Here is a 23,558-nt window from a genome sequence, read left to right on the forward strand (position 1 = left end):
CCGGGAAGGCGCTAGATGGCGGCACAGGCTGCCTTGTCCTTGCTCCAGCTCCTTCTCCCTTTCAGCATGTCTGTCCTACTGCCGGTAGCACAGGGGGGTCTCAAAGGAGTGCAATATCCTTTGTGTTATTGATGTTGGAAATCATCCAATTTTCCAGGGAATGTTTATCCTCTCTTTAAGGCTGACAGTCTGCCCCGTACTGCTGAATCACCAGGATGCTTTCCTTGGAAGGAAGGAAATGTCAGTTTCCAGTGGGACTTTTATGACCCTGTTTCATATTTGTTGCTTCTGTTATGCTAAGCACTGCACAGCGTCCTGGGTTCAGCTGTAACGGTTATTTTTCTCCTCCTTAGTAGCTGGTGCAGTGCTGTGTTTCAGCTTTAGTCTGGGAGTGAGCAAGTGACTGCGTGGTTCTGCATTACCGCCTGGGCTTAAACCGCAACACGCAGGAAGAATGGTCTGACATAAATACAGGCTGCAAGAATGCTCCCTGCAACAATGCAATGCTAATAACAGCTTTCTAAGAAAGAGGGTAACACTTCCTCCTATTCATGCTGCCTGCCAGTTTGATGGGAAGTTTCTTCCTGGTCTGCGAGGCTGGTGTTCCCCTTCACAAGGCTGCCTGGAACAAGACCTGTGCACGTGCCTGGGGATGCAGTCACAGACTGAGTCAGACTATGAGCCTGGGGAGCAAATGCCAGTAAATGGGCATTTGGGATGGAGCCTGGGGAGGCAAATGCCGGTAAATGGGCACTTTGGATGATGGCAGATCTGCCCTTTGCCCTTCCCACCCCGCAGCAGTTCCTGCAGGGATGCCTGTAATTTTCCTGCCTCCCTGTCTCACCCAAAGCATCACCCCTGCCTGCGCTCATCCTCTGTGGGCAGTGAAGTTTCCTTCCCCTCTCCAGCTGAGTGTCTCCCTGTGCCACAGCTCCAGGAAGAGGATAAATTCCCTTGTCCTCCCCTCCCTCAGTTGCTAAGGGTTTGCTTATGCATAATAGAGAAGAGGTAAGGTTATGTCATCTTTCCTGTTTCTGGATAAAATTGTGTGAAAATGGTAATGAAAATGATTCCTTTTAATTTCTAGGGGGGGAATGGAGGAACAATCTTCCAAATCCCCTTTCAAATGAAAAGTTTTATTTCTTAGAATCACGGAATGGTTTGTGTTGGGAGGGACCTTAAAGTTCATCCAGTTCCAACCCCCTGCCATGGGCAGGGACACCTTCCACTAGAGCAGGTTGCTCCAAGCCCCTGTGTCCAACCTGGCCTTGAACACTGCCAGGGATGAGGCAGCCACAGCTTCTCTGGGCACCCTGTGCCAGCGCCTCAGCACCCTCACAGGGAAGAACTTCTGCCTAAGAGCTCATTTCAATCTGTCGTCTAGCAGGTTAAAGCCATTCCCTTTAGAGAGGAGATTTTAGTCCTTTCAAAAAGCTGTTTTCTTTGACAAGACCACCCCTTTCCCTGGTTCTCCCTGTCCCTGTGCAGGGCAAGAGATGCTGACCCCACCAGGGCAGCAGCTGTGTGTGCATGAGAAGGAAGTGGCTGTGCATGAGGAGCACCAGGACCGATAACCCCCTGCCCACCTGCTTCCTTGGCAAACACCAATTTGAAGAGAACAACATAGGAATTAGACTTAAATTATGCTATTTTGCTGAGTTTCACATGCAAATGCTTAGAATTAAAAAAGCTTTTCTAATTTTCATCATTCCTTTATGTAGCTGAGCCCCAGAGGAGGTAGGATGAAGCCAGGAATATTTCCTTGTGAGAGAATGACATGTTGGTGGCATTTAAGCCAGAACAGAAGTAAATTAAACATGTAGATCATAAAAGTACCAGAGGATGCTTTGAAATAGGCTCTTTGCAGCAGTGCATTAGTTGCCTGTACAGCTTTACTGTGTAATAAGCAATATATTAATTTATAATTAGTGTAATACAGTGAAGCTCAGCAAATAGCTCTGTGCACTCTGGATAATTCATCAGCAGAAGAAGCAGTTCTTAATGGTTTCCAAGGTTTGTCTATCCCCTGTAATTGGGAAGTTCAGAATTTATTGTTATTTCTTTGAAGGGATAATTTGATTGCAACCACACATCTTTATTCCATGTCTGTGCCTGGCAGAAGAGCCTTTGGAACGTTGCAGCTTGGGGGATGTGTGACCTCTCTTCAGGCTGTTGTAATCAGGGGTTTGAGTCTCCTGCTCGTATTTAACATCATCTGATAGTAGAAATACAGAAAAACAAGAATAAATATGTGGTAATAAGGCTAATAGGAATTTATGGAACTTTGGGGGATTTTATTTTTCCGTTTGGAAGCTCAGACCTGCACCCCATGGGATGCTCGGGCTTCCCAGAGATCCTCCCCCCTGTGCTGCTGTGTTGTCAGGCTGGGAATCTGCACTGAAATTCCCTGTGGTCAACAAGGTCCTCTGAAAAGGGAACAAAATCCTCAGAGCTGGGGGCTCAGTGCTGCCTCATAGGAAGGGGATAAAGAAGCTTGAATCTTAATTCAGTGACCCACTGAAGATGGGGAATTACAACTCTTCCCCAGGAATAACATATCAGGAGTTCTGCTTTTTCCAGCTTTAATAAAATACTTTGTGTGCCTCTGCCCATTAGCAGCTGTGGATAAGTTGATTGCACTGAGGATTTAAAGTCTTTCTGGCGCGCCCATCTGCATCATGTAAGCATCTAACCCAAGCCTTTGTCCTAAACCTTGGATTTTCTTCCTGAAAAAAAGCCGGTTGGTCATCTAGAGAGCACAGGAGTGTTCCAGGTGCATCCACAGCTTCCAGCCTAAGGGGAAATGAGTTCTTACATGGTACCAGCAGTTTTCATCACTAGGATTTTCTGGTGCAGTTGCTTTCCTTGCCGAACTTGGATACCAAGAACTCTTCCCCTCTCCCAGTAAAACAAGGGGCTTGAAGAGTCCCAGCCAGGGGAGAGGGATGCTGGAGGTTGCTGCTGGACTGTTGAACAAGAAGTCAGCGGGAGAAGGAATTACTGTAGTCACTTCCAGCCAGATTAGAATGAAATCAGTTTTACCGAAGTCTTAATTCTTGCCCTGCATTGGGATGCTGTGATCTAGAAAGCAGCAAGTTTATATTTCTGTACCATTGCATCAATAAAGAGCTTGATTTTTGTAGGCTTCTTTATTGAATAATCTGGCCTAATTTAATTGGAATTTGGCTGGTGTGAAAGGTACTTTTGATTGCATTTGCTCTTCATTTCCGTTAAAACTTTGTGATCTGAAAACTAATATGTTTGTATTTATTTATCATAGCAATAGAGACCTGAATTGGCAGAGTCTCCATCAAGTTACCTGACAAATATAAACAGCAGATTGAATTTAGTTTCATATTGATTTTTGCCATCATTATTAAAACCCTCTGCTCTGGAGGAGGAGCTGCTTGTATTTCCTTAATATCTTATTGCTGGGGGTTGGGTTAATCTTGTAGAGCATTTCCCTTTTCTTTGTTGAGCAACCAAATCTAATTAATTGCAATTTAACATGTGGCAATCTTGGCTCTGTAAAGGGGAGGGGAAAACCCTCAGCTCCCTTAGATAAAACGGCAAAGAAACCTATTCTTATCATGGGCCTCTTAAAGCTGGGGTGTTTTCCCTTGCTCCCTGTGGGTGTTTGGTGGTGACTCCTTCCCCAGGGAAGATGTCAAGTTTTTGGGTCCCCCAGGAGCTGGTGGGTCACCCAAGGCATCTCCATCCAGCCTGGCTCTCTGCTTTCACCAGCACTAATTGGTTTTACTGATCTGAACTGAGGATGTTCTAAATCAAACCAAGATTAGACAGGGACAAGTCTAGGCTTCTGCTGTGAATACACTAAGGGAGAGAAACCTTCCCCAGCAGCCCTGCATCCTTTCCTAGGAAAAAAAATGGAAGCAGCTGATGTGAGGTGCTGTGGTTGGCTCTAAGCAGCTGCAGAAACCTGCTCGGATCAGAGGATGAGGGTTGTCGGAGGTGTGGAGGGCTGAGGACATGGAGCCAGGGCTCAGGGAAGCAGGAAGGGCTGGGACCTGGTGTGCCCTGAAGCCACGGGTGAGGATGCTGGGTGGCCTGAGATGTCCTTGGATGTGCAGCGAGTGAGCTGCTGCTCCAGCTGCAATCAGGGGCTTCTACAAACCGGGTGCCTGGTGAGGGCAACCCAAATGAGGCGCTTTGCTGGGCTTTTAAGTAGAGCCAGGAGAGGGGATGGATGAAGTTGTCGGTGATCTCATGGAAAGAAAATGGCTGTGATGTTTGCAACCTGCCCACACGTGGTTTGTCTGAAGAGCTGCCATTGATCTGTAACTCAGATTGATCTTGGAAATCATCTGGTGCTTCTGGCTGAAAGGTGACTTGAAAGGTCCAGGAGTAAACTGTGAGATGGCTTCAAAAAACAAAGGCTTCATCGATACACAAGTGGTTTTGAGTAAAGAAGAGAAAACGAGTTGTGTGTAATTCCAGCTGTCCTTAGGCTGCGGGACTGACTCCTGACAACTGTTGGAAAAATTCAGCCCTTGCTTTTGCTGTTTGTTGGCACGTTACAGCTGTGAGAGAGGCCAGTGCAGAGATCGGGGTGGCGTGGGGTGTCCTGGCAGGGCTGCAGGGCCAGCACAGAGTCATCCCGGCTTGGGGTTGGGGTCCCGGTGCCAGGCCCTGCAGGTACCGGGTCGGTACCGGCACTTGAGCGGGTCTTGTCTGCGGGAAAGCTCCGGGTTTAGTGGTTGCTGCTGAAGCCAGGCTCCGGCTTTGAGAAACGGGGCTGGCAATCAGCCTGTCTGTCCGCCTATCTATCCTCGCACCGTACAGTACCACTCGTTGCCCGCCGGGCCCATCGCACCTTGTTTTGGGGGCGGAAAATGTTTTATTCAGGTAAATGAGCTCTGCTCGGTCCTCCCTCCTTCCTGCGTTAATGAACGCCGGGGCTAATCGGGGCGGAGCAGCGCCCTGCCGGGAGGGACCGACATTGGGGTAGGCTGGTGCGGAGCCGGGTGGCAGCCCGGGATCACGGTGCGGGTCCCGAGGGCGGCGGCAGGCGGCGCTGCGCCCCTTCGTGCGGGCACCAACACCGCACCGGGGCAGCTCCGCTCGGCTCCGCTCCGCGCCCGCCCGGCTCCGCTCCGCTCCGCGCCCGCCCAGCCCCGCGCCGCCCCGAGCGCTGCCGGTGCCGGTGCCGCCGCCCGGCGATGCCACCGGCCCCCGGCCGCAGCGGCCCGCGGACGCGGCGCTGACCCGACCCGGCAGAGCGGGAGGACGGCGGCCATGGGCAGAGGCGGCCCCGGCCCGCACGGACGGCACCGGCAGGTACGGAAAGTTCGGGGTGGGACGGGACGGGACCCCCGGTGCCGAGCGCGGCGCACCGGCGAGCCCCGTCGGGGCCCCGCGTTCCTGCCCGGTGCCGGTCCCGGGGCGGTGCGGGAAGACGCCGCGCTCGTCTCGCTGGGACAGGACCGTTACCGACCGGGCACCGGGGGTAAGCCGGGGCAGGGGGAGCTGCTGGGCTCGGCGGCACCGGGGTTCCGCGGCAGAGTGCGCTCCTGGCCCGGCCGCCGCCGCTCAGGTGCAGCGTGTCTCGGTCATGTTTCCCCCCGGGGCGGTCGGTGCGAGGCTCCCCGACCTACTCGGCGGCTCGGTGCGGGGCTCGGGTGGGTCTTCGCGGTAAGTTTCTCCGTGCCGGCTCCTGCTGAGCGCTCGGCTACCGGTGATGCCATAAGAAGTGGCGACCTCCGGCCCCTGCCTGGCCCTTGGCTGGGGGCGCAGCCCGCGGAGAGTGTGCTCGCCCCGGCCTGGCTCTGGCAGGGGGCTGCTGCTGGGGGCGAGCTCTGGCCAGGGCGCAGTTTGCTCCCGGTGCCACGATCCTGCCGGCCCCTCGAAGCTGCCGGGTGACTGCAGCCAAAAATGCTTCTTCACCCTGGAAGGGGAAATCAAGACCAGCCGTTGCCTGCCTTTGGTGCAAGCTGTCCCCTGCAGCCGAAGCTTCAGGCAGGACGGCTGGGTTGTGGGCTTCAGTCTTCCTCTACCTCATTTCTCTCTGTTGTAACTCCTTCAGCTGAGGTGGGCTTGTTTTGCTGGAGCAGGGTGGGGGTGCTGGATGGGGAGCAGCTCACATGGGCTGGGTGTCCCCCTCGCTTGCAAGGGGATGCTTGGTGGTCCAGAGGAGAGGGTGATCTGTACCAGCCCCATTCTGGAGACAGGCAGGAGCGGATCCATGCTGTGGTGTTGGGCAGAGAGCAGGAGTCTCCTCCTCCTGCCGGTTAGCATTCCCTTTTGATGCAGTGTGAGGCTTGGGGGACTACTCCGTGTGCAGGTCCCTTTGCCCTACAAGAGCTCATCTATGCTGGGGCACCCACACCCCAGCAAAGAGCCCGGTCAAGTGAGATGCTGAATGTCCAGGGGAAACAATTTGAGCTGTCAAGCCCTCTGCTTTTCTCCACTGAGAAGACTGACTGAGCTGCTGTTGACCTTGGGTTTCAACACCCCTGAGGAACGGCCGTGCTCTGCCAGGGGCGTTCCTGGCCCTGGATGAGTCTGAGGTTCAAGCTGTCAGAGGCAGTGGGGTGGTGGGATTCACCGAGCGAGGGAGCAGGAACAGACCCATGCTTGGGTGGAATTAGAGCTAATAACTCTCCTGCTCACCTTGGCTGGGAAGGAAATGCTGCAGACGCTGGAGGAATAAGCAAGGAGATGGAAATAAATCACAGAGGAGAGTACAAGAAAGCACACTTGGGGGAAAGGAGTCCTCTGTGTTTCTGTGTGCTCACTGGTCACCTCTTTGCCCTGGAGGGCACATGCCTCGTGCTGCCCTCGCTAGAACATCTGTGGGGGTGGACCGCTCTAAGTACACCCAAGAAAGAGCTAAAAGGACTCTGCTCAACCTAGAGCTCTTGGGCTTGGGTCACGCTCCCCTGCAGCAGGTTTTCCTCTGGGGAGGAGCAGTGCAGTGTTCGGGGAGCACAGAGTATGGGAGAGTGCAGGAATTACTGCATGAAGCTCCCATCAGTGCAGCTCCAAGTGGGCATGCTCCTATATATATCCTCCATACTGTCCCAGCACTATGGCTGTTTTAGCTCTGACTCCTCAGCTTTGCCTGTAATTGAGCATCCTCAGCACTGCAGAGGGAGCAGGGTTTGGCCAGTCTCCTGCCCTGCACTATGAGCCCGAAGTGGTGGATGTGGAGGTTGCTGCCGCTGTTGGTCTATGCTCAGGGGATGGCAGCATCTTGCTGACCAGGCTCCCTAGGGACACCCCAGCTCTGCAGCTTGTTCTCAAGACGGACAGCAGCAGTGTCTTGGAGATCCTGGGCCCAAACCTCACAGCCTCTGCGTATCTGAGCACTTCCCCACCAGCCCAGGGTGGAGGATCCAGTGCTTGGCTGATTTTCCAGCCTTTTGGAGAAGGGAGATGCCCTCTGCCAAGCCTGCCCCGCTGCTTTTGCCTTCTCTTCAGCTGCTGGAGAACAGAACCACACCGGAGCCTGTGCTTTGCATTCCCGGGGGATTGTGGAGGTGTCTCCTTGCTTGTCAAGATCTATCAAGGAGGCATCAGCTTCGTGGGAGAATCAGCACCCACTGCTGTCGCCTGTTGTGCAGCCCATGGAGCTGCGCTTCAGGGCGAGGGAAGGACACCTTTCCTCTGGGCAATGCTCATGGGCACGGGGCAGAGTGGTCTGCATGCTGAGCCCTCCCTCCTGTATGAGAGGGGTTCATCTTGGCCACCAGTGTCATGAGGTTTGCCACGTAGCTGTGCGCAGGGTGGTCAGGGGCTGGGTGTGCGGCCTGTCCCCTGCTCCTGCACACTGGGGTATTTGCTGAGACCATTTGACTTTTTGCTTCAGGGAAGCAGTAAAATAAACTCTGCCCCTTCGATGTGCATTGTCGCATCTCCAACACCGCAGGAAGGTTTCTGTGGCTGGCTCTGGCCAGGTTCCCTCCCCACTCTGCTCCTGGGGTCTGGGGCTGCCTGGCACCACAGAGCCCGGGGTTGTGCTCTGTGGGTCAAAGCCTACACCTCTTCTTGCGCTAAATGAAGCTGACCAAACTCTAAGAAGTGCTGAAATAGCAGGAGTATGAAAATAGCTTCTGAAAAACTGGCAGAAGTATAGGGCCAGATGTGCACAAAGGTTGACAGTATTGGAGCTGCAGCGGGGAGGGCTTGTGTCACTTGGCATAGAAAACCAGCCACTGTGCTAGCCTCCCCCATCTCTCTCTGCTGCTTTTTTTGGGTGGAATTCTGCTCACTATAATTATCCAGCTCACATGGACCATTGCAAACAATGCTCCAGACTGGCAGGACTTGAAGCATAATCTGGCCTGACAGAGAGTCCCTCATTAGCGCTGCGGGTGCTGGCTGCGTTCCAGCCGAGCTGCAATGGCACCGTCCTGGCTGTGAGGTCACAGCTCTACTTGGGGCCTTAATGAAGGAGGAGGAGAAAGTCTCCAGCTCCTGTGACCAGCATTGGGGCTGGGGGGGCAGCACGGGGCTGCTCCTGGTGTGTCTCTGTGCTAGGGAACCTCCATGAGGCTCCGATGCAGGTGGTGGCCCGTGTCTGTGTGTGCCCATGGGGAGAGACATGGGCCCATGCAGAGGAACAGTCATCTCTTGCCATGCTGGTTATGACTTAACCAGCTTAGGCACTTTGGGGTTACTTCCGGTCCCAGCTCAGACCCAAAAGGTGGAAAGTAGCTACAAAATGTTAACGGAAAATTCCACAAAACTCCAAACAGAACATAATGGAATAGAGGATCCTGATATTTTCGATTAAAATTAAGTGCTTTGATGTGCCAGAACGCCACTCTTCATTTCAGAATGACACTCCAGGCTGAAAAATTTCAAGTCAGACCAAACATTTGTAGTTGGAGTTGGAAGTTGATAACTGTCAAAATAGCAATTTCTTTGGAGCTGTGTTTTTCTGATGGGAGTTTGTGCTGGAGTGGGAGCACCGAGCGCCTGCGCCAGTGTGGATCTGGGGAGGAGCATCGCTCCGGTGGCACCTCCTGGCCCCATGCTCCTCAGAACCCCGGGTGCTGTCCCCTGCCACCGGCTTGGCTCCCGCTCAGCGCAGCAGCTTCCCTTGAGCACAGCGTGGACACTGTGGCTGCATTATTGATAACGCTGTGATTTATTTATGCTTCCTTGGCTCGAGCAAACAGCTCAGCCCTTCTGAGCTAAATATAGGCTGTGCTGGGAGTGCAGCCCTGTCCTGTGTTGGATGAAGGCAGCCAGCGGTGCGCTTGCTTTTTGGTCCTGCCGAGGGATTCGGGGATGGAATCCCTGGATTGATGACTCCTGGCGTTGTGTGAGGTATCCCTGCCCATGGCAGGGGGTTTGGAACTAGATGATCTTAAGGTCCTTTCCAACCCTAACTATTCTATGATTCATTCTATGATTCTGGAGAATTCAGTGGTCCAGAGGGTCCCATGGGAAGGAGCTGGGCTCTTCCAGAGCAGCTCTGGGTGGGCTGTGGGGGTCAGTGCTCATGCCTGGAGGTGTGGCTGTGCTCCCTGTATGCTCTGCGTAGAGAAGGAGCTGGAGCAGCAGCCAGGAGACCAGGATGTCAGATGTGGGCTGACCTCCCATGGGACCTGGCCTCTCTGCTGGAAGCTGCACAGGATGTGTGTTGGCATCCGGTGCTCCCTGCTGCAAGCAATGCAGAAGCTGGTGCCAGCATCGTGACTGCTGTCCTTGCATCTGGGCTGCCAGATGTGCCCCTTCACGCAGCAGGACAGATGTGTGCTGTGGCACATGCCCCTGGCTCCCCTGGTCTAGTGCAGCAGGGGGGATGCACTGTACAGTGGTGCAGGGGGGCAGTGCTGCAGTGCTGAGCACTGATGCACACAGTGCCCCTGGGTTTCAGTGGGGGACTGAGCAGTTCTGAGAGCTCTTTACTTTCTCATAGAGGAAACAGCACGCGTTTTAACCTGGCATCAGTATTTACACAATGGGCTGTGGCATCTCTGAAGGGACTCCAACAGTGCAGGCTGTTGTGTGAAATTCCCCCTCTGAGGACAGCTCTTGCAGAGCAGATTCTGCCGAGAGGCCCTCTGGAGTGCAGGGAATTGCCTAAATACAGCTTTACACAGGGGAGTTGGCACGGTGTCATTACATCAACTCACGCCTGCTTCAAGGAGTGGTGGTTTCCTTGCACACGAAGCCATCTCGGGTTCGTTCTGCTGATGCAGAGGGGTCTGGGGCTGTGTGGGATGTAGCCTGAGTGAGGGTTGTGCTGGAGGGGGATCAGTCCCTTGTCACCTTGTCACCGGTGGGCAGGGATGGAGCCAGGTGAGCGGGATGCCTGCGTGTCCGTGTCCTCCCCAGCCATGCTGCAGTCTGCTCCTGGCCATGCTGACGGTTGTAGAGCATTAATCAAGAGTATTTGCTTATATCCACATTCTTTTCTAGCATAAATTCTGTGGTTTTGTCAAGACACCTTTCTCTCTTTCTCTCTCTCTTTTCTTTTTTTCTTTTTTTGGTTGGTTAGGTTTTTTTGGTTTTGTTTCTGGTGAAATGTCAACATTTTTAATGGCATTTTTCTTTCTTCCCCGCCCCCCCCAGCTGGGAGAATCAAAATGGAAAATATTATTTGAAATCAGCATTTTGGAACGAAACATTTTTTATTTCAAAACGCCAGTTTAAAACAGAACAATTCATTTTGAAATGCTTCAAAACAAGAAATGCCCTTTTACCACTTCAAATCACTTTGTTTTGATTAAAAATGTCAGCGTTTCCTGTTCTGGTGCTTCATTAGGAGTCTGTTTCACTGTCTCAGCCTGGGCCAGAGCAGATAGAAATTGAGAAGATGGTTGGAAATTACAGATTTCTCCTCCCAGCAGCTGGGATTTGTCTGGTGCCTGGCAGGAATCCCACGCTGCCCTCACTGCCTGCATTGATGCTGGTGGGCACAGTATCCTCTGGCAGGTTAAAGCCATTCCCCTTGTCCTGTCTCTACAGGCACTAGTGCAAAGCCCCTCTCCGGGTTTCTTGTAGCCCCTTTAGGCACTGGGGCTGCTCTAAGGTCTCCCCTTCAGGAGCCTTCTCTCCTCCAGGCTGAACCAGCCCAGCTCTCTCAGCCTGGCTCCAGAGCAGAGGTGCTGGCATCACTCCTGAACCTCGGTGTCACTTGTCTTCATGGCCCCTTGTTAATAAATTATGATCCAGCACTAAAGTTTTATGGGGGACATGGTTACTTGCCCTGGACCCAGTCAGATCTCAGCAGGCAATTACTGAGGCTGGGAGGCTGTCACTTCGCTTGGCAGATGCTGAGCAGAGATGCTGCCCTCAAAGCTGTTACTGCTTGTGCTGCTGCCTTCAGAGCCCCTGAGCCATTTCCACCTGCAGGGCCGTGGCTGATAAATAGTGCAGAGAATGTATTTAAAGCAGTCAATGGTAAAATACCAAGTCTTTGGGGATTTACATTTTTCCTTAAGGGCTCCAGATGATGTAAATCTTGGCTCTTTCCCAGCGCATCCTGTGTGGCTTGGGAGGGGGTTACTGTGGACCAGGCATGCTCAGAGGTAGTGGATGCAGCTCTGTGTTTGTCTGGTTTAATGAACTTTGAAGCTGCTACTGAGAGGAGAAGCAGCCACAGAGGAAGGTGCTGTGCTGGGACATGGGATGTGGGTCCTGATGCCACCCAGACATCAGCTCCCCTGTTCCTTAGTTCCTCATGTGGTGCCAAGCAGGAGGGTGACTGAGCTCTGGGGCACCCATTGTGGTCAGTCCATCCATCTGTCTGCTGATGAGTGGTTTGCAAGAGCCCAGCCCATGAGGACCAAACCTCGGGTGTCACTGCAAGGGACCTCAGTGACACCAGGAAAATGACAGTGTGTAACTGCACATGGAAAAGGCGATACCTGGAATGACTTGCTGCTGATTTAGTCTGGCTCTTCCCACACACCCTGGGTCTGCTTTTAGTGTTTGTGACCTGTATTAATAATGTACTGTATTGATTTTCTGTCATTGATATATGATGTATTGATATATTGACAGCATGATTTTGTGCTGTCAGCAGTAAAATTCAGGAGCAACAACTCTGAAGCAAACGGAGTTGCACAGTTGTTCAAATGTGGTGAGCAGGGTTATGGGCTGAGCTCTCAGAGAGGTTTTGGTGTGTGCAATGGGCATGTGTGTGCACATGAGCTGATATGAGGCCAGCCAAACTCTGAGGCATCCCCAGCCATTCCCAGGGCACACAGTGGTTCACACTCCCCAGATGCTTCCAGCAGGTATCACCACCCCATTTCTCTTTCTCCTTTCAGATACACTGATGTCTGCCCCTTGCAGAGACCTGGCCCACCCGGGGTTGGCAGATGTGCAGGTGTTGGTGTGAATGCCCAGTAAAAGGTAACTATTGCTCGTCTGTGCTGCTGCTGCTTGATTTCTTCGTGTCCTGCTGCCATGACCGTGCTGCTGAAGAAGCCCAAGCCCGTCCAGGGGTGGTGGGTGAATCCTGGGTGCGTGTCCTACCTCCCAGGGCCATGTCCCTGCAGCCAGGTCCTCCTGGTCCCCGTGGTTGTGCATGTTTGGGGCTGCAATGTTGCATGCAGCAGCCTCTGTGAGTGGGGGCTGGACCTCCTTACGCTCCTCAGCCCTCCCTTCCCTCATGCATCTCTTCTTGTTTTTGGCAGAATGCGTGAGAGAGACATACAGAGCCTGAGCAAATGGGTTTTCGTGCTCACTCTCTGCCTTACCACACTGTGGGGAAGACTAACGCTGGCCTCCACCCATCACAGAAGCCATTCAGGTACGGGAAGTGATGTTCTCGCTGTGTGCATCGTATAAAATCTGAGGCACATCTATGTATTTAGGTTATTACCGAGGTAATTCTTGATCTGTGGGCAGATGTAAATTTTCTGTCTTAGGTAAGTCGCAGTGAATGTCACAAACTCTCCACTTTAGGCTTTCATTAGAAATACAGATTTTCAGCCATCTGGTTTTCAAGATCACCTCAAAACATGAAACAGGTTAAAACTGACGTAGAACTGAAAGTCTTACTGGAAAAGGTAGCCTTGGCTCTGGGGTGTGACTTTGTTATTCTCAGTGGTGGCTTCTAGACCCCGCTCTATGTGTGTATCTGGAATGCTGTTCTGTGTGATTGATGGGTTTTTCGGAGGGGTTACATGAGCCCACGTTTGAAGTGTGTGTTTTCAGAAGAGAAGCAGCTGAGAAGTCGTGCTCAGCCCTTTGTGCCAGAGCCGGAGCCTGATGGGCCTCAGCAGGATGAATCTGGTGGTCCAGGGCTGAGTTCCAATCCTGAGTGCATGGTGGGAGGATGGTGTGGATGCAGCAGGATGGCAGAGCCAAGCGCTCAAGTATGGAGCAATCCTGGGCACATGCTGCCTGCCTCTTGTGCCTTTGTTTGCAAAATAAATTGTTGAAGGGTTAATTTGCAATTGCTGGTGCTCCTGCCTGACCCACACTAACCCTGTCCTATTTCTGTAATTTTTTGCCTGGCAGTTAAAGCAGTTCTAATCTTATAATCCCCATCCTCACTGCTTAAGACCAAAACGTATCTTCCCAAATGACTCCCTCAGCCAGCCAGTCAGCAAGTACCTGCCTTACCCTCCTGCTAACCTGCAGCAGGTGTGTGAGGAGATAAAACTCCTCAATGATTTCTAGAAGGACTTTTTGGCACCCAACATACCCAGCCCGGGGCCGGAGAGCCCCGCTCCATCCATGGGCCGTTTGCAGGGAGATGCTGCTTCAGGGAAGAGTCAGACTTGGCATGAATAAAGCAGCAACTCTGCTTGGATTAAAGTTCAAATGCCCCAGTGCACTTGTGGGATGTGAATGATGGATAAATCTCACTCCAAATGTGAGGAGACGGGCTCGTGTGTTCACGTGCTCACAGGCAGAGCTGGGGATTTTTCGCTCACACACTTGTCCACAGTGACCAAATCTTGTACTTTTTATTCAAGCAAATTCTAAGCACAGCAGAGAGGGCACTCCAGAGCAAAACTTAAAAGTTTGACCCCACTCTGTGTTTGTATTAACACAGTTCCTCTCTGCACGTCCTGGTTTCCTGGCACCGTAAGAACTCTGCTGGTGGCTGCCTCCTCTCCTGGGCTGGATTTCCATGTGCTCAAACCAGGAATTCTTAATCTGCCTTCTGCGTTTTTCTGTTGTCTGCCCTATGCTTTTGCATCGTTTGGGACAGTTTTTGGTAAAGGCTGTGCTTGGAACACACTTTCATAGAATCCCTTTTCATAGAGGGGCTTTGGACAAGGGCCTGTAGGGACAGGCCAAGGGGGAATGGCTTTAACCTTCCAGAGGGGAGATTGAGATGAGAGTTTAGGAAGAAGTTCTTTAAGGTCCCTTCCAACCCAAACCATTCCAGCATTCTATGAGGATTCCCTCACACTTGGAGATGTGTTGGTTCCTCCATCATGTGCAGCCTTTACATCAAGGTGGAATATTTTTCTAAGCCATCTTCTCCAGATGAGGCAGGATCTGTGTGTCGGGAGCTGTATCCCCTGGCCACGGTGCTCCATACAGTGGCAGAGCGTTGCAGCTGTTCTCCACACAGCCCAGGCATTTCCAAGTGTGAAGTGATGGGATTTGCACGAGCAGTTCATAGCTGTGCACACACTCAAACGTGCGATGGAGGGGGACAGAGCATGACGTGGAATCTTGAGGTGACAAGATCCCAACTGACACGCAGTGATAATGAGCAATAAAAACAAGCCTGCTTTTCTCCAAACCTCTTTTAAATAATACATCTGCAACTAGGGCAGCAGCGATTTTAAGACTTTAATTATTTAGTGAATATTAGTAGTAGAGTTGTCATGGGGCATGGAGCATAGATCACTCATGCTGCTGGTGCCCAGGGCTGTGCTGCCCTCCGAGCAGAGCCCACTGGGGACTGGACCCTCTGCCTGTCCCTGCTGTGCTGCGCAGCCCTCGTCGGGACATCTGGACCCCTTGAATGGCATTCCAGTACCCAGAAGGAAGGGGTTAGGCACACAGGGTTTGGCCATTGCCTGGCAATTACATGCATTCAACCTCTCTTCATTTTACAACTCACCACCAGCAAGTGCAGTGATATTTTACACTGAACCTGTGGAGCTTTGCCCACACCTCCCTGAGACACACAAAATGTGTCATTTCACGATATACCATAAAAAGACCACGTTCTGCTACTCACTTAAAGGTCAGCCAGAGTAGGACAGCACTTTTGTTTTACTCGCATGCAGGGTTCAGAAGACCTGTGCTCTTACAATGCTTTTATGGTTCCATGAGATAAGATTTTTTTTTAAGCAGGGTTCCAGTGGGGAAATACCAGTTGAATGGGAGGGACAAGCATGCCAGAAGCTCTGGATCTTATCCCAGACTCTCAGGGGGTTCCCTCCTATTGGCTTTAAACACTCCAGCCATCTGACTTGCGTTTTCAGCCCTATCTGGCTTGAAGTTTCCTGCTGCTCAGCAAAAGGAGAAGCAGCTGCAGGGAGCTCAGGAGGAGCCCATCGCTCGCTCTGCCCTTGGGCTTTCTGCTTGCTCTTCCCAGGTGTGTGGCATGGAAGCCGGTGTGGCAGGAGCCCTGGGCACAGGCTGCTCATCTCCTCTGCAATGAGGAAACACAAATTCTCTTGCTGACATCCTGGGAACCTCCATATTTGATGCAGAGGGATTCATGTGTGTCCATCTGGTTACAACCCTCCAAATTCAAAGCGAGGTTGGACGAGGCTTGGAGCAACCTGGTCTGGTGGAAGGCGTCCCTGCAGGCAGATGAAAGTACTTCTTGGCTGTGGAGAGGCCATGGAGGTCCTGGGGTGCATACTGCTGCCCCAGTGCTGCCAGCTTCAGGGCCCTTGCTGCAGGGCTGTTCCAGGAGGATGCCCAGCATCCCTGGTGCATTGGTTTGAGCTGTTCATGGTTTGAATCCCAGAGCAGGCAGGTGAGCACTGCTGCAGGCAGTGGGATATCTGCCCCACACACAGTGCTCCAGCTGGGCAGCATTCCCTGGAGCAGAGGCTCTGAGTTTCCTGCCTGGGCTCTGACTGGCTCAAAGGAAATCTGTGTGCTTTTGAGGGAAAGCAAAGGCATTTTGAACTCCTCTGTGCTGAGGCTCACGGCTGCCCTCTGCACAGGGCAGACCTGCACCCCTGGCACAGCTCCGCTCATCACAGCCTTGCAGGGCTCAGCCACAAAGCACCATCTGAGCAGTGAGAGCAGCATCTCCTCTGCCGTGGGTTTTGCCTTCCCTGCATGGCATGCCCGGACAGCTCTGTACAAGGCAAAGCTGGAGATGGGCCATGTCCATCTGTCTTGGTGGGCGCACCTTCTGTGTGTCTGCACACCCACAGTTTGCTGTGTTCCTTGGTGCTACTGCAGGGACACAGCGGGTGCTGTGGGCTTGTATGGAGCAGGATGGGCTCTGAGGGTGCTGTGCTCTGCCAGCTGCAGGAGAGGCAGATTTCTTTTTGTCTCTGTGCTGCACCTTTTTGAGCAAATGAAAAGGGCTTTGGCATGTTGGCAGACTCCTGCTGCACGGCTGTAACGAGCCATTTCTCAGCTCTGCATCACCCTTCCTCGGCTGAACCCTCTTAAATTAGCTGAAAATGAGAAGCCTGAGAGCAGAAGTGAGGGGGAGCAGAGGGGTCGCATGGCCTTTCCTCCTGGGAAGAGCCCTGCTAATGACGCTTTGTGGAGAGAATTCTGCAGAAACGAGTCAAAAACGCAACCACATGTGAGCACTGAAGATCAAGGGTATAAAATCCCCTGTTCGAGAGGGGTACAGGGTGGGTGAGTGATTCCTCGTGGTCCTGCACCAGATTGTGGTAGGGATGTGGGCTCATCATCAGCCAAAGCCAAGGACCTCTGCTCAGTCCTCAGATTATTCGAAAAAGCCTAATAACCATAAAAACAGGGCAAAACACTCGTGTTTGTTCTGTAATGAGTTGCTTCCCCTCTCACTTTCACCAGAGTCTACCATTTCTGCATAAACGAAGAATAGAAATAGTCATTAAAGCTGAATTATGATGGCATTTAAAAGGGAGGATAAAATCTATGGCCAGAGATGCTATTACAAAACATCTCCAGGATAGGTAATTGTGTAATTATTATGGGCAGAAATGAGAGTGATGGTTCATTAAAAGAAAATGACCATGAAATAACAATAAATAGAGGCAAATTAAAGCCATGGTAATTGCGTGGCCCGTCCTGCCCGTGTGCTGGCGGGTGCAGGGCACAGGGGTGTGTGGCTCCCTGATGCAGTGGGTTGTGAGGGATGAGCAGTGGTGTCACTGCCCATGTTCATGCTAGAACGTGACAGTTCTGCCTGGCACTGAGTGTCTGCCCTGGCCTCAGGCTGGTGGCATCACAGGAGAGCAAGTCCTGGGATGGCTGCTTGCATCCTGCCCTTTCATGCTCGGCATTGGGAACAGGAAAGGGACGAGGACTGCTTTGGCTAGAAACTGATGTGGCCGTGCCTGGTTGACACAAGCCAGGAGGTTGCATTTGGATCAGCATTTTCCTCTGGTAATGTGAAAATGCAGCTGCCAGGCAGAGGGATTCCCCCCAGCGCCTGGGGAGAGATCCCATTTCCTGAGCTTTCATTTGAGAAGGTGAAGTGGCTGCTTTCCAGAAGGAAGGCAGGCGGTGTCTGCTGGTGAGCGTGGTGCTTACGTGCTGTGGCACAGGCCAGCACCCCTGGTCCCTGCAGGGCTGGGCAGGGGACACCAGCATGAACTCCTGAGGCCACCCACCTTGCTTTAGGGGGCAGAGGGTGGATGGGCACCTCAGCAGGCCCCTCCGGCAGTGGCTGGGGATGAAGCAGAGCTGGGAGCTAAGGCTGGATGGGCAGGGTTGGAGCAACATCCAGAGCTGCATGGGCTGGGCAAATGCTGAGCTTGTGGGTCCCTCCACCAGCAACAGCACCCACTCTGCTCCCCACTGCCCTGCATGTCCTGCTTGCACCCATATCACAGCCTTTCCTCCTGCGGCTGCTGGGGGTGGAGCAGCCAGGTCTGATGTCCCGATGCCCCTATCTGCACGTATTTTGGGATGGCACATTGCAGACACGCAGCTTCCCCATCCTCCTCACAGCCCAGCTCCTGCTCGCTGCAGAAGCGAAAACCTGTTCCCAGCAACCCAGAGGATGTCTCTGTGCTCCCTCCTGTGCTCGTTAACCAGGACCTGGAGGGATCACCAGTTCTCGGGTCATGGAAATGAAGCCTATCCAGCCCCGTTTGGCTAATGTGCATTGCGCTTGTGTGAGCCATTACCAAGCGAAAGTCATTGATTTGTGATGCTAACAAGCTTCTAAACCCAGATCCCAGAGGTGATAAGCCAACACATTGGTTTTCTTTCTTCCTTAATATTTTAATGGCACTGGGAGGGGGAGCAGCAGAGCAGCCTGGATTTCTGATGAACACTGACATTTCTGTTGCTGCAGGGCACAAACGTGTCCTGGTCCTCCCTCCTCCAGCCAGAGAGTGGGCTGTGGTGGTGGGACAAGAGCATTGGTTTTAGCTGGGTTTGGAGGTGGTGGTACCCTGAAGCCAAAGGCAGCACAACACATCATTCCCTCTTGTAGCAAAGTGTGCAGCTCATTATCAGCTGCAATTAACTAATTGCTTATTCATTTGAATCAAGCTCTTGGCTTGGCTGTGGCAAGAGGCTATGAATTTTGCTAGGCAGGAGAGGTGTGGGGGCTGTGAGGAGGAGGAGCTCAGACACAGGAGGTCTGGAGCAGGACCAGTGCTTCTCCCTATGGGCGTGCCGGAGCGATGCTGGGCTGAGTTGGGTGTCATCAGCATCCCTGGGTGACTGCTGGAGGCCAGGACAGCACTGCCAGTGCCTGGGTCACACTGGGGCAGTGAGCAGGGGGTGCCCTGGGGGCTCCAGGGCACTGCCCCAGCTGATGGTGGCTGTTTCTCCTCCCGCAGTGCATGTAGAGCCCGGCACATGCGAGGTCATTGCAGCTCACAGGTGCTGCAACAAGAACAAGATCGAGGAGCGCTCCCAGACAGTGAAATGCTCCTGCTTCCCAGGGCAGGTGGCAGGGACGACACGGGCAGCTCCCTCCTGCGTGGACGGTGAGTACCCCACAGCCACAGGCCAGGTCCTGTGTGGTCTCTGGCTGCACCTTTCTGCTCGGTCAGGCTGGTGTGGGGTTTCTGTGCCCCTGGGATTAACAGAGGAGAGCTGCCTGGGGCTCCTGCAGTGGAGAATGGAGGAAAAGGGAGCATTCTGGGGACACTCTTCACTGGTGTGGCTGTGTTACCCACTCCATGCAGCCCCAGGCTGTGTGCCACGGGGGGGATGTGGTGTTCCAGTGGTTCAAGCTCCTCTGGTGCATCACTGCACTGGGTCCAGGCACTGCAGCATTGACCCCTGCTTGTCTGCTCATCACACTGCTGCAGCCGGCAGCAGGGATATGACTCCAACCTTGCAGCACTATCAGCTGTGAGGAGCACTAGGCAAAGCTCAAACCATGTGAATTTTATCTAATGGCATCACGTGCATCACTGAAGAGCTGCAGCCTCTGCCAGCACGGTATCGATTCTCATGGCAGCGGTGTCTTGTGTGTGTGGTTGTGTACAGCACCAGAAAATGCCTGGATGAATTGTGAGGGAAGGCTTTTGTTGTCCTGAACAGCTTGTGTGTTCTTGTTCCCAAATATAAGAGAGCCTGCTCTAGTTACCCACATTGGAGGTGTAAATTTCAAGAGCCTAACAGAGCAGAGTGGTAATAGACAGTCCCTTTACCTCTGTAAGTGAAGCCTGAAGTGGGTTATTGCACAGCACTGCTCTCCTTGCCCTTGCTGGGAGTGAGGGCTTGTCCTTAGGCTTCTTGCCTGGTGTAGTGAGAAGGAACAGAGTGTTTGGGTGGCTGGTGAAGCAGATGGATCAAGTGAAGCGATGACCAGCTCCTAGGCAGGGTCACTGCAAACACAGGGCTGGCACCCCCGTGCCCCTCACCCCCGGCACTGACACTCTTCTCCCCACCAGCCTCCATCGTGCTGCAGAAGTGGTGGTGCCAGATGGAGCCCTGCCTCGACGGCGAGGAGTGCAAGGTGCTGCCAGACCTCTCAGGCTGGAGCTGCAGTAGCGGCAACAAGGTGAAGACAACCAAGGTATGTCCCCTGCAGGGGCTGGGGGGAGCCGGGCTGTGCTTTCCCCAAACCTGGGGCAAGCAAAACTCAGGAAAGCATCCCCAAAGAGTTTGCAGGGAAGGGGAAAGCTCTGGCTTCTCCAGGGCGTGCACTGGAGAAGTTATGGAGAGTTTGTTATGGATGCACTGAAGCAGAGCAGAGAGGCTGGGCTGGGCTGTTGTCACCAGTGCTGGAGGGGCTGGTGGAGGTAGCACGAACCCCAAATGGGTCTCACAGCTTTGCTGATCAATAGCTCATCATAGAATGATTTGGGTTGAAGGGACCTTAAAGCTCATCCAGTTCCAACCCCCTGTCCAACGGGCAGGGACACCTTCCACTAGAGCAGGTTGCTCCAAGCCCCTGTGTCCAACCTGGCCTTGAACACTGCCAGGGATGGGGCAGCCACAGCTTCTCTGGGCACCCTGTGCCAGCGCCTCAGCACCCTCCCAGGGAAGAGCTTCTGCCTCAGAGCTCATCTCAATCTCCCCTCTGGCAGGTTAAAACCATTCCCCCTTGTCCTGTCCCTATTGCCCTTGTGGGACAGATTTCTCCTGCGGGGAGGCTCAGTAAGGAGGGGTTTGCATGGCTCAGCCCACAGGCAGACGTGCTGGAGATGTTTCTGTACCAGCCCAGAGCTGTTGGTCCATCCTGGCTGCTCCCCAGCATCTCCCCACTGCTCCAGGGCAGGTGGTTGCTCATCCCAGCCCCGTGGCACAGCCCTGAACCCGTCACCACTCCCCCATCTGAGGCAATCATGTGTGACAGCGCTACATGATTATTATTTTCATGGCTTGCTGAATGCCCCAAAGAACAAGGTGTAATTAAAATTTTATCAAACTCATTAGTAATTATATATATGCCATGATTAATCAGCTGTGTAATTTTGTAATCATTGTTCATACTGTTGAGTTATACCTTTTATTATTCCTTATGCTTTAGTTTTTCTCACCCCATGTCCCTTGCCATAAAATTCTCGTAGTAAGTGATGTTGGGTTTTGTTTCATTATTGCTATTACTGTTGTGCACAGAAAGGACTTTCATGCTCAAGTGTTTTTATGGACATCCAAGAAGATTCCTCTGGCCCTGGGCATCCACCACTGGCCAGTAACTGCAGTGTTACATGTAGCTCATTGTCTTTTTCCCATCTTAGAATTTGTTTTCTTTCCCTCAGCTGCTAATTTAGCCCAAAGCCTCTGTACTGGCTTTGTGGTCCTGGGCTCTTACTTGGGATCATTCCCACCTGCAGGGTCCCACAGCTTCTGTTCTCCTCCCTTGTCCAGCAGCCCTATCTCCATGGCCATCCTCCCAGCACCCATTTGGGTCCCTTGACCTGCCCTAGTGCAGTGGTGTTCTGGAAATGGGGACCTATGTTTTTGAAAGGACTTTGGTGAGTGCGGGTGCCCCATTGGGTGCTGTACTGAGGAGGCTGGATGTGCTACTCCCTGTCCCCTCTGCAGACAGACCCCTGTGGAAGCTGTAGCCAGAGCACGGGGTTTACAAATGGTCCATAAGCTGAAATTTTGAATGAATGCAAAGAACAAACCACATTTTCATCCCCTAAGGCTGTTCACTGACAATTTGTGGATGGGAGAATCATAGAATTGAATCCCAGACAGGTTTGGGTTGGAAGGGACCTTAAAGCTCATCCAGTTCCAACCCCCTGCCACGGGCAGGGACACCTTCCACTAGAGCAGGTTGCTCCAAGCCCCTGTGTCCAGCCTGGCCTCGAACACTGCCAGGGATGGGGCAGCCACAGCTTCTCTGGGCACCCTGTGCCAGCGCCTCAGCACCCTCACAGGGAAGAGCTTCTGCCTAAGAGCTCATCTCAGTCTCCTTTCTGGCAGGTTAAAGCCATTCCCCTTGTCCTGTCCCTACAGGCCCTTGTCCAAAGCCTCTCTCCAGGTTTCCTGGAGCCCCTTTAGGCACTGGAGCTGCTCTAAGGTCTCCCCTTCAGGAGCCTTCTCTTCTCCAGGCTGCCCCAGCCCAGCTCTCTCAGCCTGGCTCCAGAGCAGAGCTGCTCCAGCCCTCGCAGCATCTCCATGGCCTCCTCTGGACTTACTTGAGCAGGTCCATATCGCCTGCTGCAAACAGCTCAACTGTTTCTATCAGCAGGTGCCTGCCTCTCTGCTCTCTTACGCCCACAGGTCACACGATAGCCTCTGAGCACTCGGCAGCAGTTAACCAGCATTGGTACAGGTCCCCAGTGCTCTGCAGATCCATGAGCAGCAGGATGTGACCCATGGAGGCAGGATGCTCCGGGAGTACCGTTCTACATCTGCTGGTGGGACCCTGCCAGGTACTGGATCAGAAATCCATTGAGCCCCAGTTTCCCAACAGGCTGCGAGTATGGGACCCCAGCACAGCTGCAAGACTTGTGTCACTCCACGGTCCCCTCCTCTCCCGTGGACACAATCACTGACCAAGAAATGGGCTCATTTTCCTATCCTCTTAACTAAAATACTGCAATCATGTAAGAGCTGTTGACAATAGAGAGACATCAGACAGACAGCAGTCCCCCAAAATGGACTGTACCCTGAAATAGCTGAAAACATTGCTGTGAGTCGCCTTTCCCCATCTCCCAAGATGCTAAATCAGATTGCCTTCAGGAATTGGGAAGTCAATGGTTGTGTGACACCCTGTCCCACTTGGCTCATGGCTCCTGGGCTGGTGGGTGCCCAGGAACAGGCACTGAGCTCTGGCCTCATCTCAAGTCGGGGTGTGCTGTGCCCTGGAGCACGGTGCTTTCCCCACCTCCTGGCTGCTGTGACCATGCATGGTGGATGTGGGGCTGAGGCTGGGGGTGTCTGACACCCCATCATCCGCTGGAGATGGTGAAATGTCTCTGTGAGCATGCTGCTGGGTTCTCCTTCCTCGGGAACTGCATTAATCAGGCTGTGACTTTAACATACCCTGCAAGTCCCAGGCACCAAATTACTGCTTGTGTTTGCAACTGAATTCAGAATAATGTGCAGGGAAGCCCACTCCTGTCTGTAGGACTGGGGTGCCTGACACCCTGCAGATGCCCCAGAGCCCCAGACTGACCCAGGTTTTGTTGTATTAATTCCAATTAAAGACAAATGTACCATCTCCTGGCTCTGAGCTCACGCCCTTCTCCAGGACGCACTGTTTCCCCTGGTGTGGCAGCTCGAGGGGGTGGTGATGGGAGCTCCATGCTCCCAACATCCGCAGGGCTGGGGACTCCAAGGGACACAATGGCTCAGGAGGGGCCAGGGGTTAGTGCCTGCCATTGGCAGGACTCCTCATGTAGGCGCTTTTGTAACGGGGTACATGATACCTGCTCCAGATGGGATGTAAATACCAGACTGTGAAATAATAAATGCATTTTAATCTCTGCAGAGGATCTTTTTATTCAGCAGCAAAGGGAGGCTTTGGGCGCGCTTCTCTTGCTGACCAGATCCCAGGTGGAGCGGCTGGGGCTCTGCCCTGGATGTTCCAATCCCAAGCAACTCACGCA

At 53.0% G+C, this 23,558-nt stretch overlaps 1 protein-coding gene across 1 annotated transcript; it reads left to right on the top strand.

Moving 5' to 3' along the window:
• Positions 1-4,962: 4,962 nt before the first annotated feature.
• Positions 4,963-23,439, top strand: TAFA3 (TAFA chemokine like family member 3). Its single transcript, XM_030473152.1, has 6 exons — positions 4,963-5,298; positions 12,249-12,333; positions 12,618-12,733; positions 18,876-19,025; positions 19,941-20,065; positions 22,228-23,439. Exons 2-6 carry the CDS (start codon positions 12,320-12,322, stop codon positions 22,237-22,239), a joined length of 417 nt encoding a protein of 138 aa, XP_030329012.1. The 5' UTR covers positions 4,963-5,298; positions 12,249-12,319; the 3' UTR covers positions 22,240-23,439.
• Positions 23,440-23,558: the final 119 nt, after the last annotated feature.

The sequence above is a fragment of the Strigops habroptila genome, chromosome 18, assembly GCF_004027225.2.
Source record: "Strigops habroptila isolate Jane chromosome 18, bStrHab1.2.pri, whole genome shotgun sequence".
NCBI lineage: Eukaryota > Metazoa > Chordata > Aves > Psittaciformes > Psittacidae > Strigops > Strigops habroptila.

Coding starts and splice junctions, on each gene's coding strand:
- TAFA3 (XM_030473152.1), top strand. Junction 12,734..18,875: donor CCATCACAGAAGCCATTCAG/GTACGGGAAGTG, acceptor CTCCTCCCGCAG/TGCATGTAGAGCCCGGCACA. Junction 19,026..19,940: donor AGCTCCCTCCTGCGTGGACG/GTGAGTACCCCA, acceptor TCTCCCCACCAG/CCTCCATCGTGCTGCAGAAG.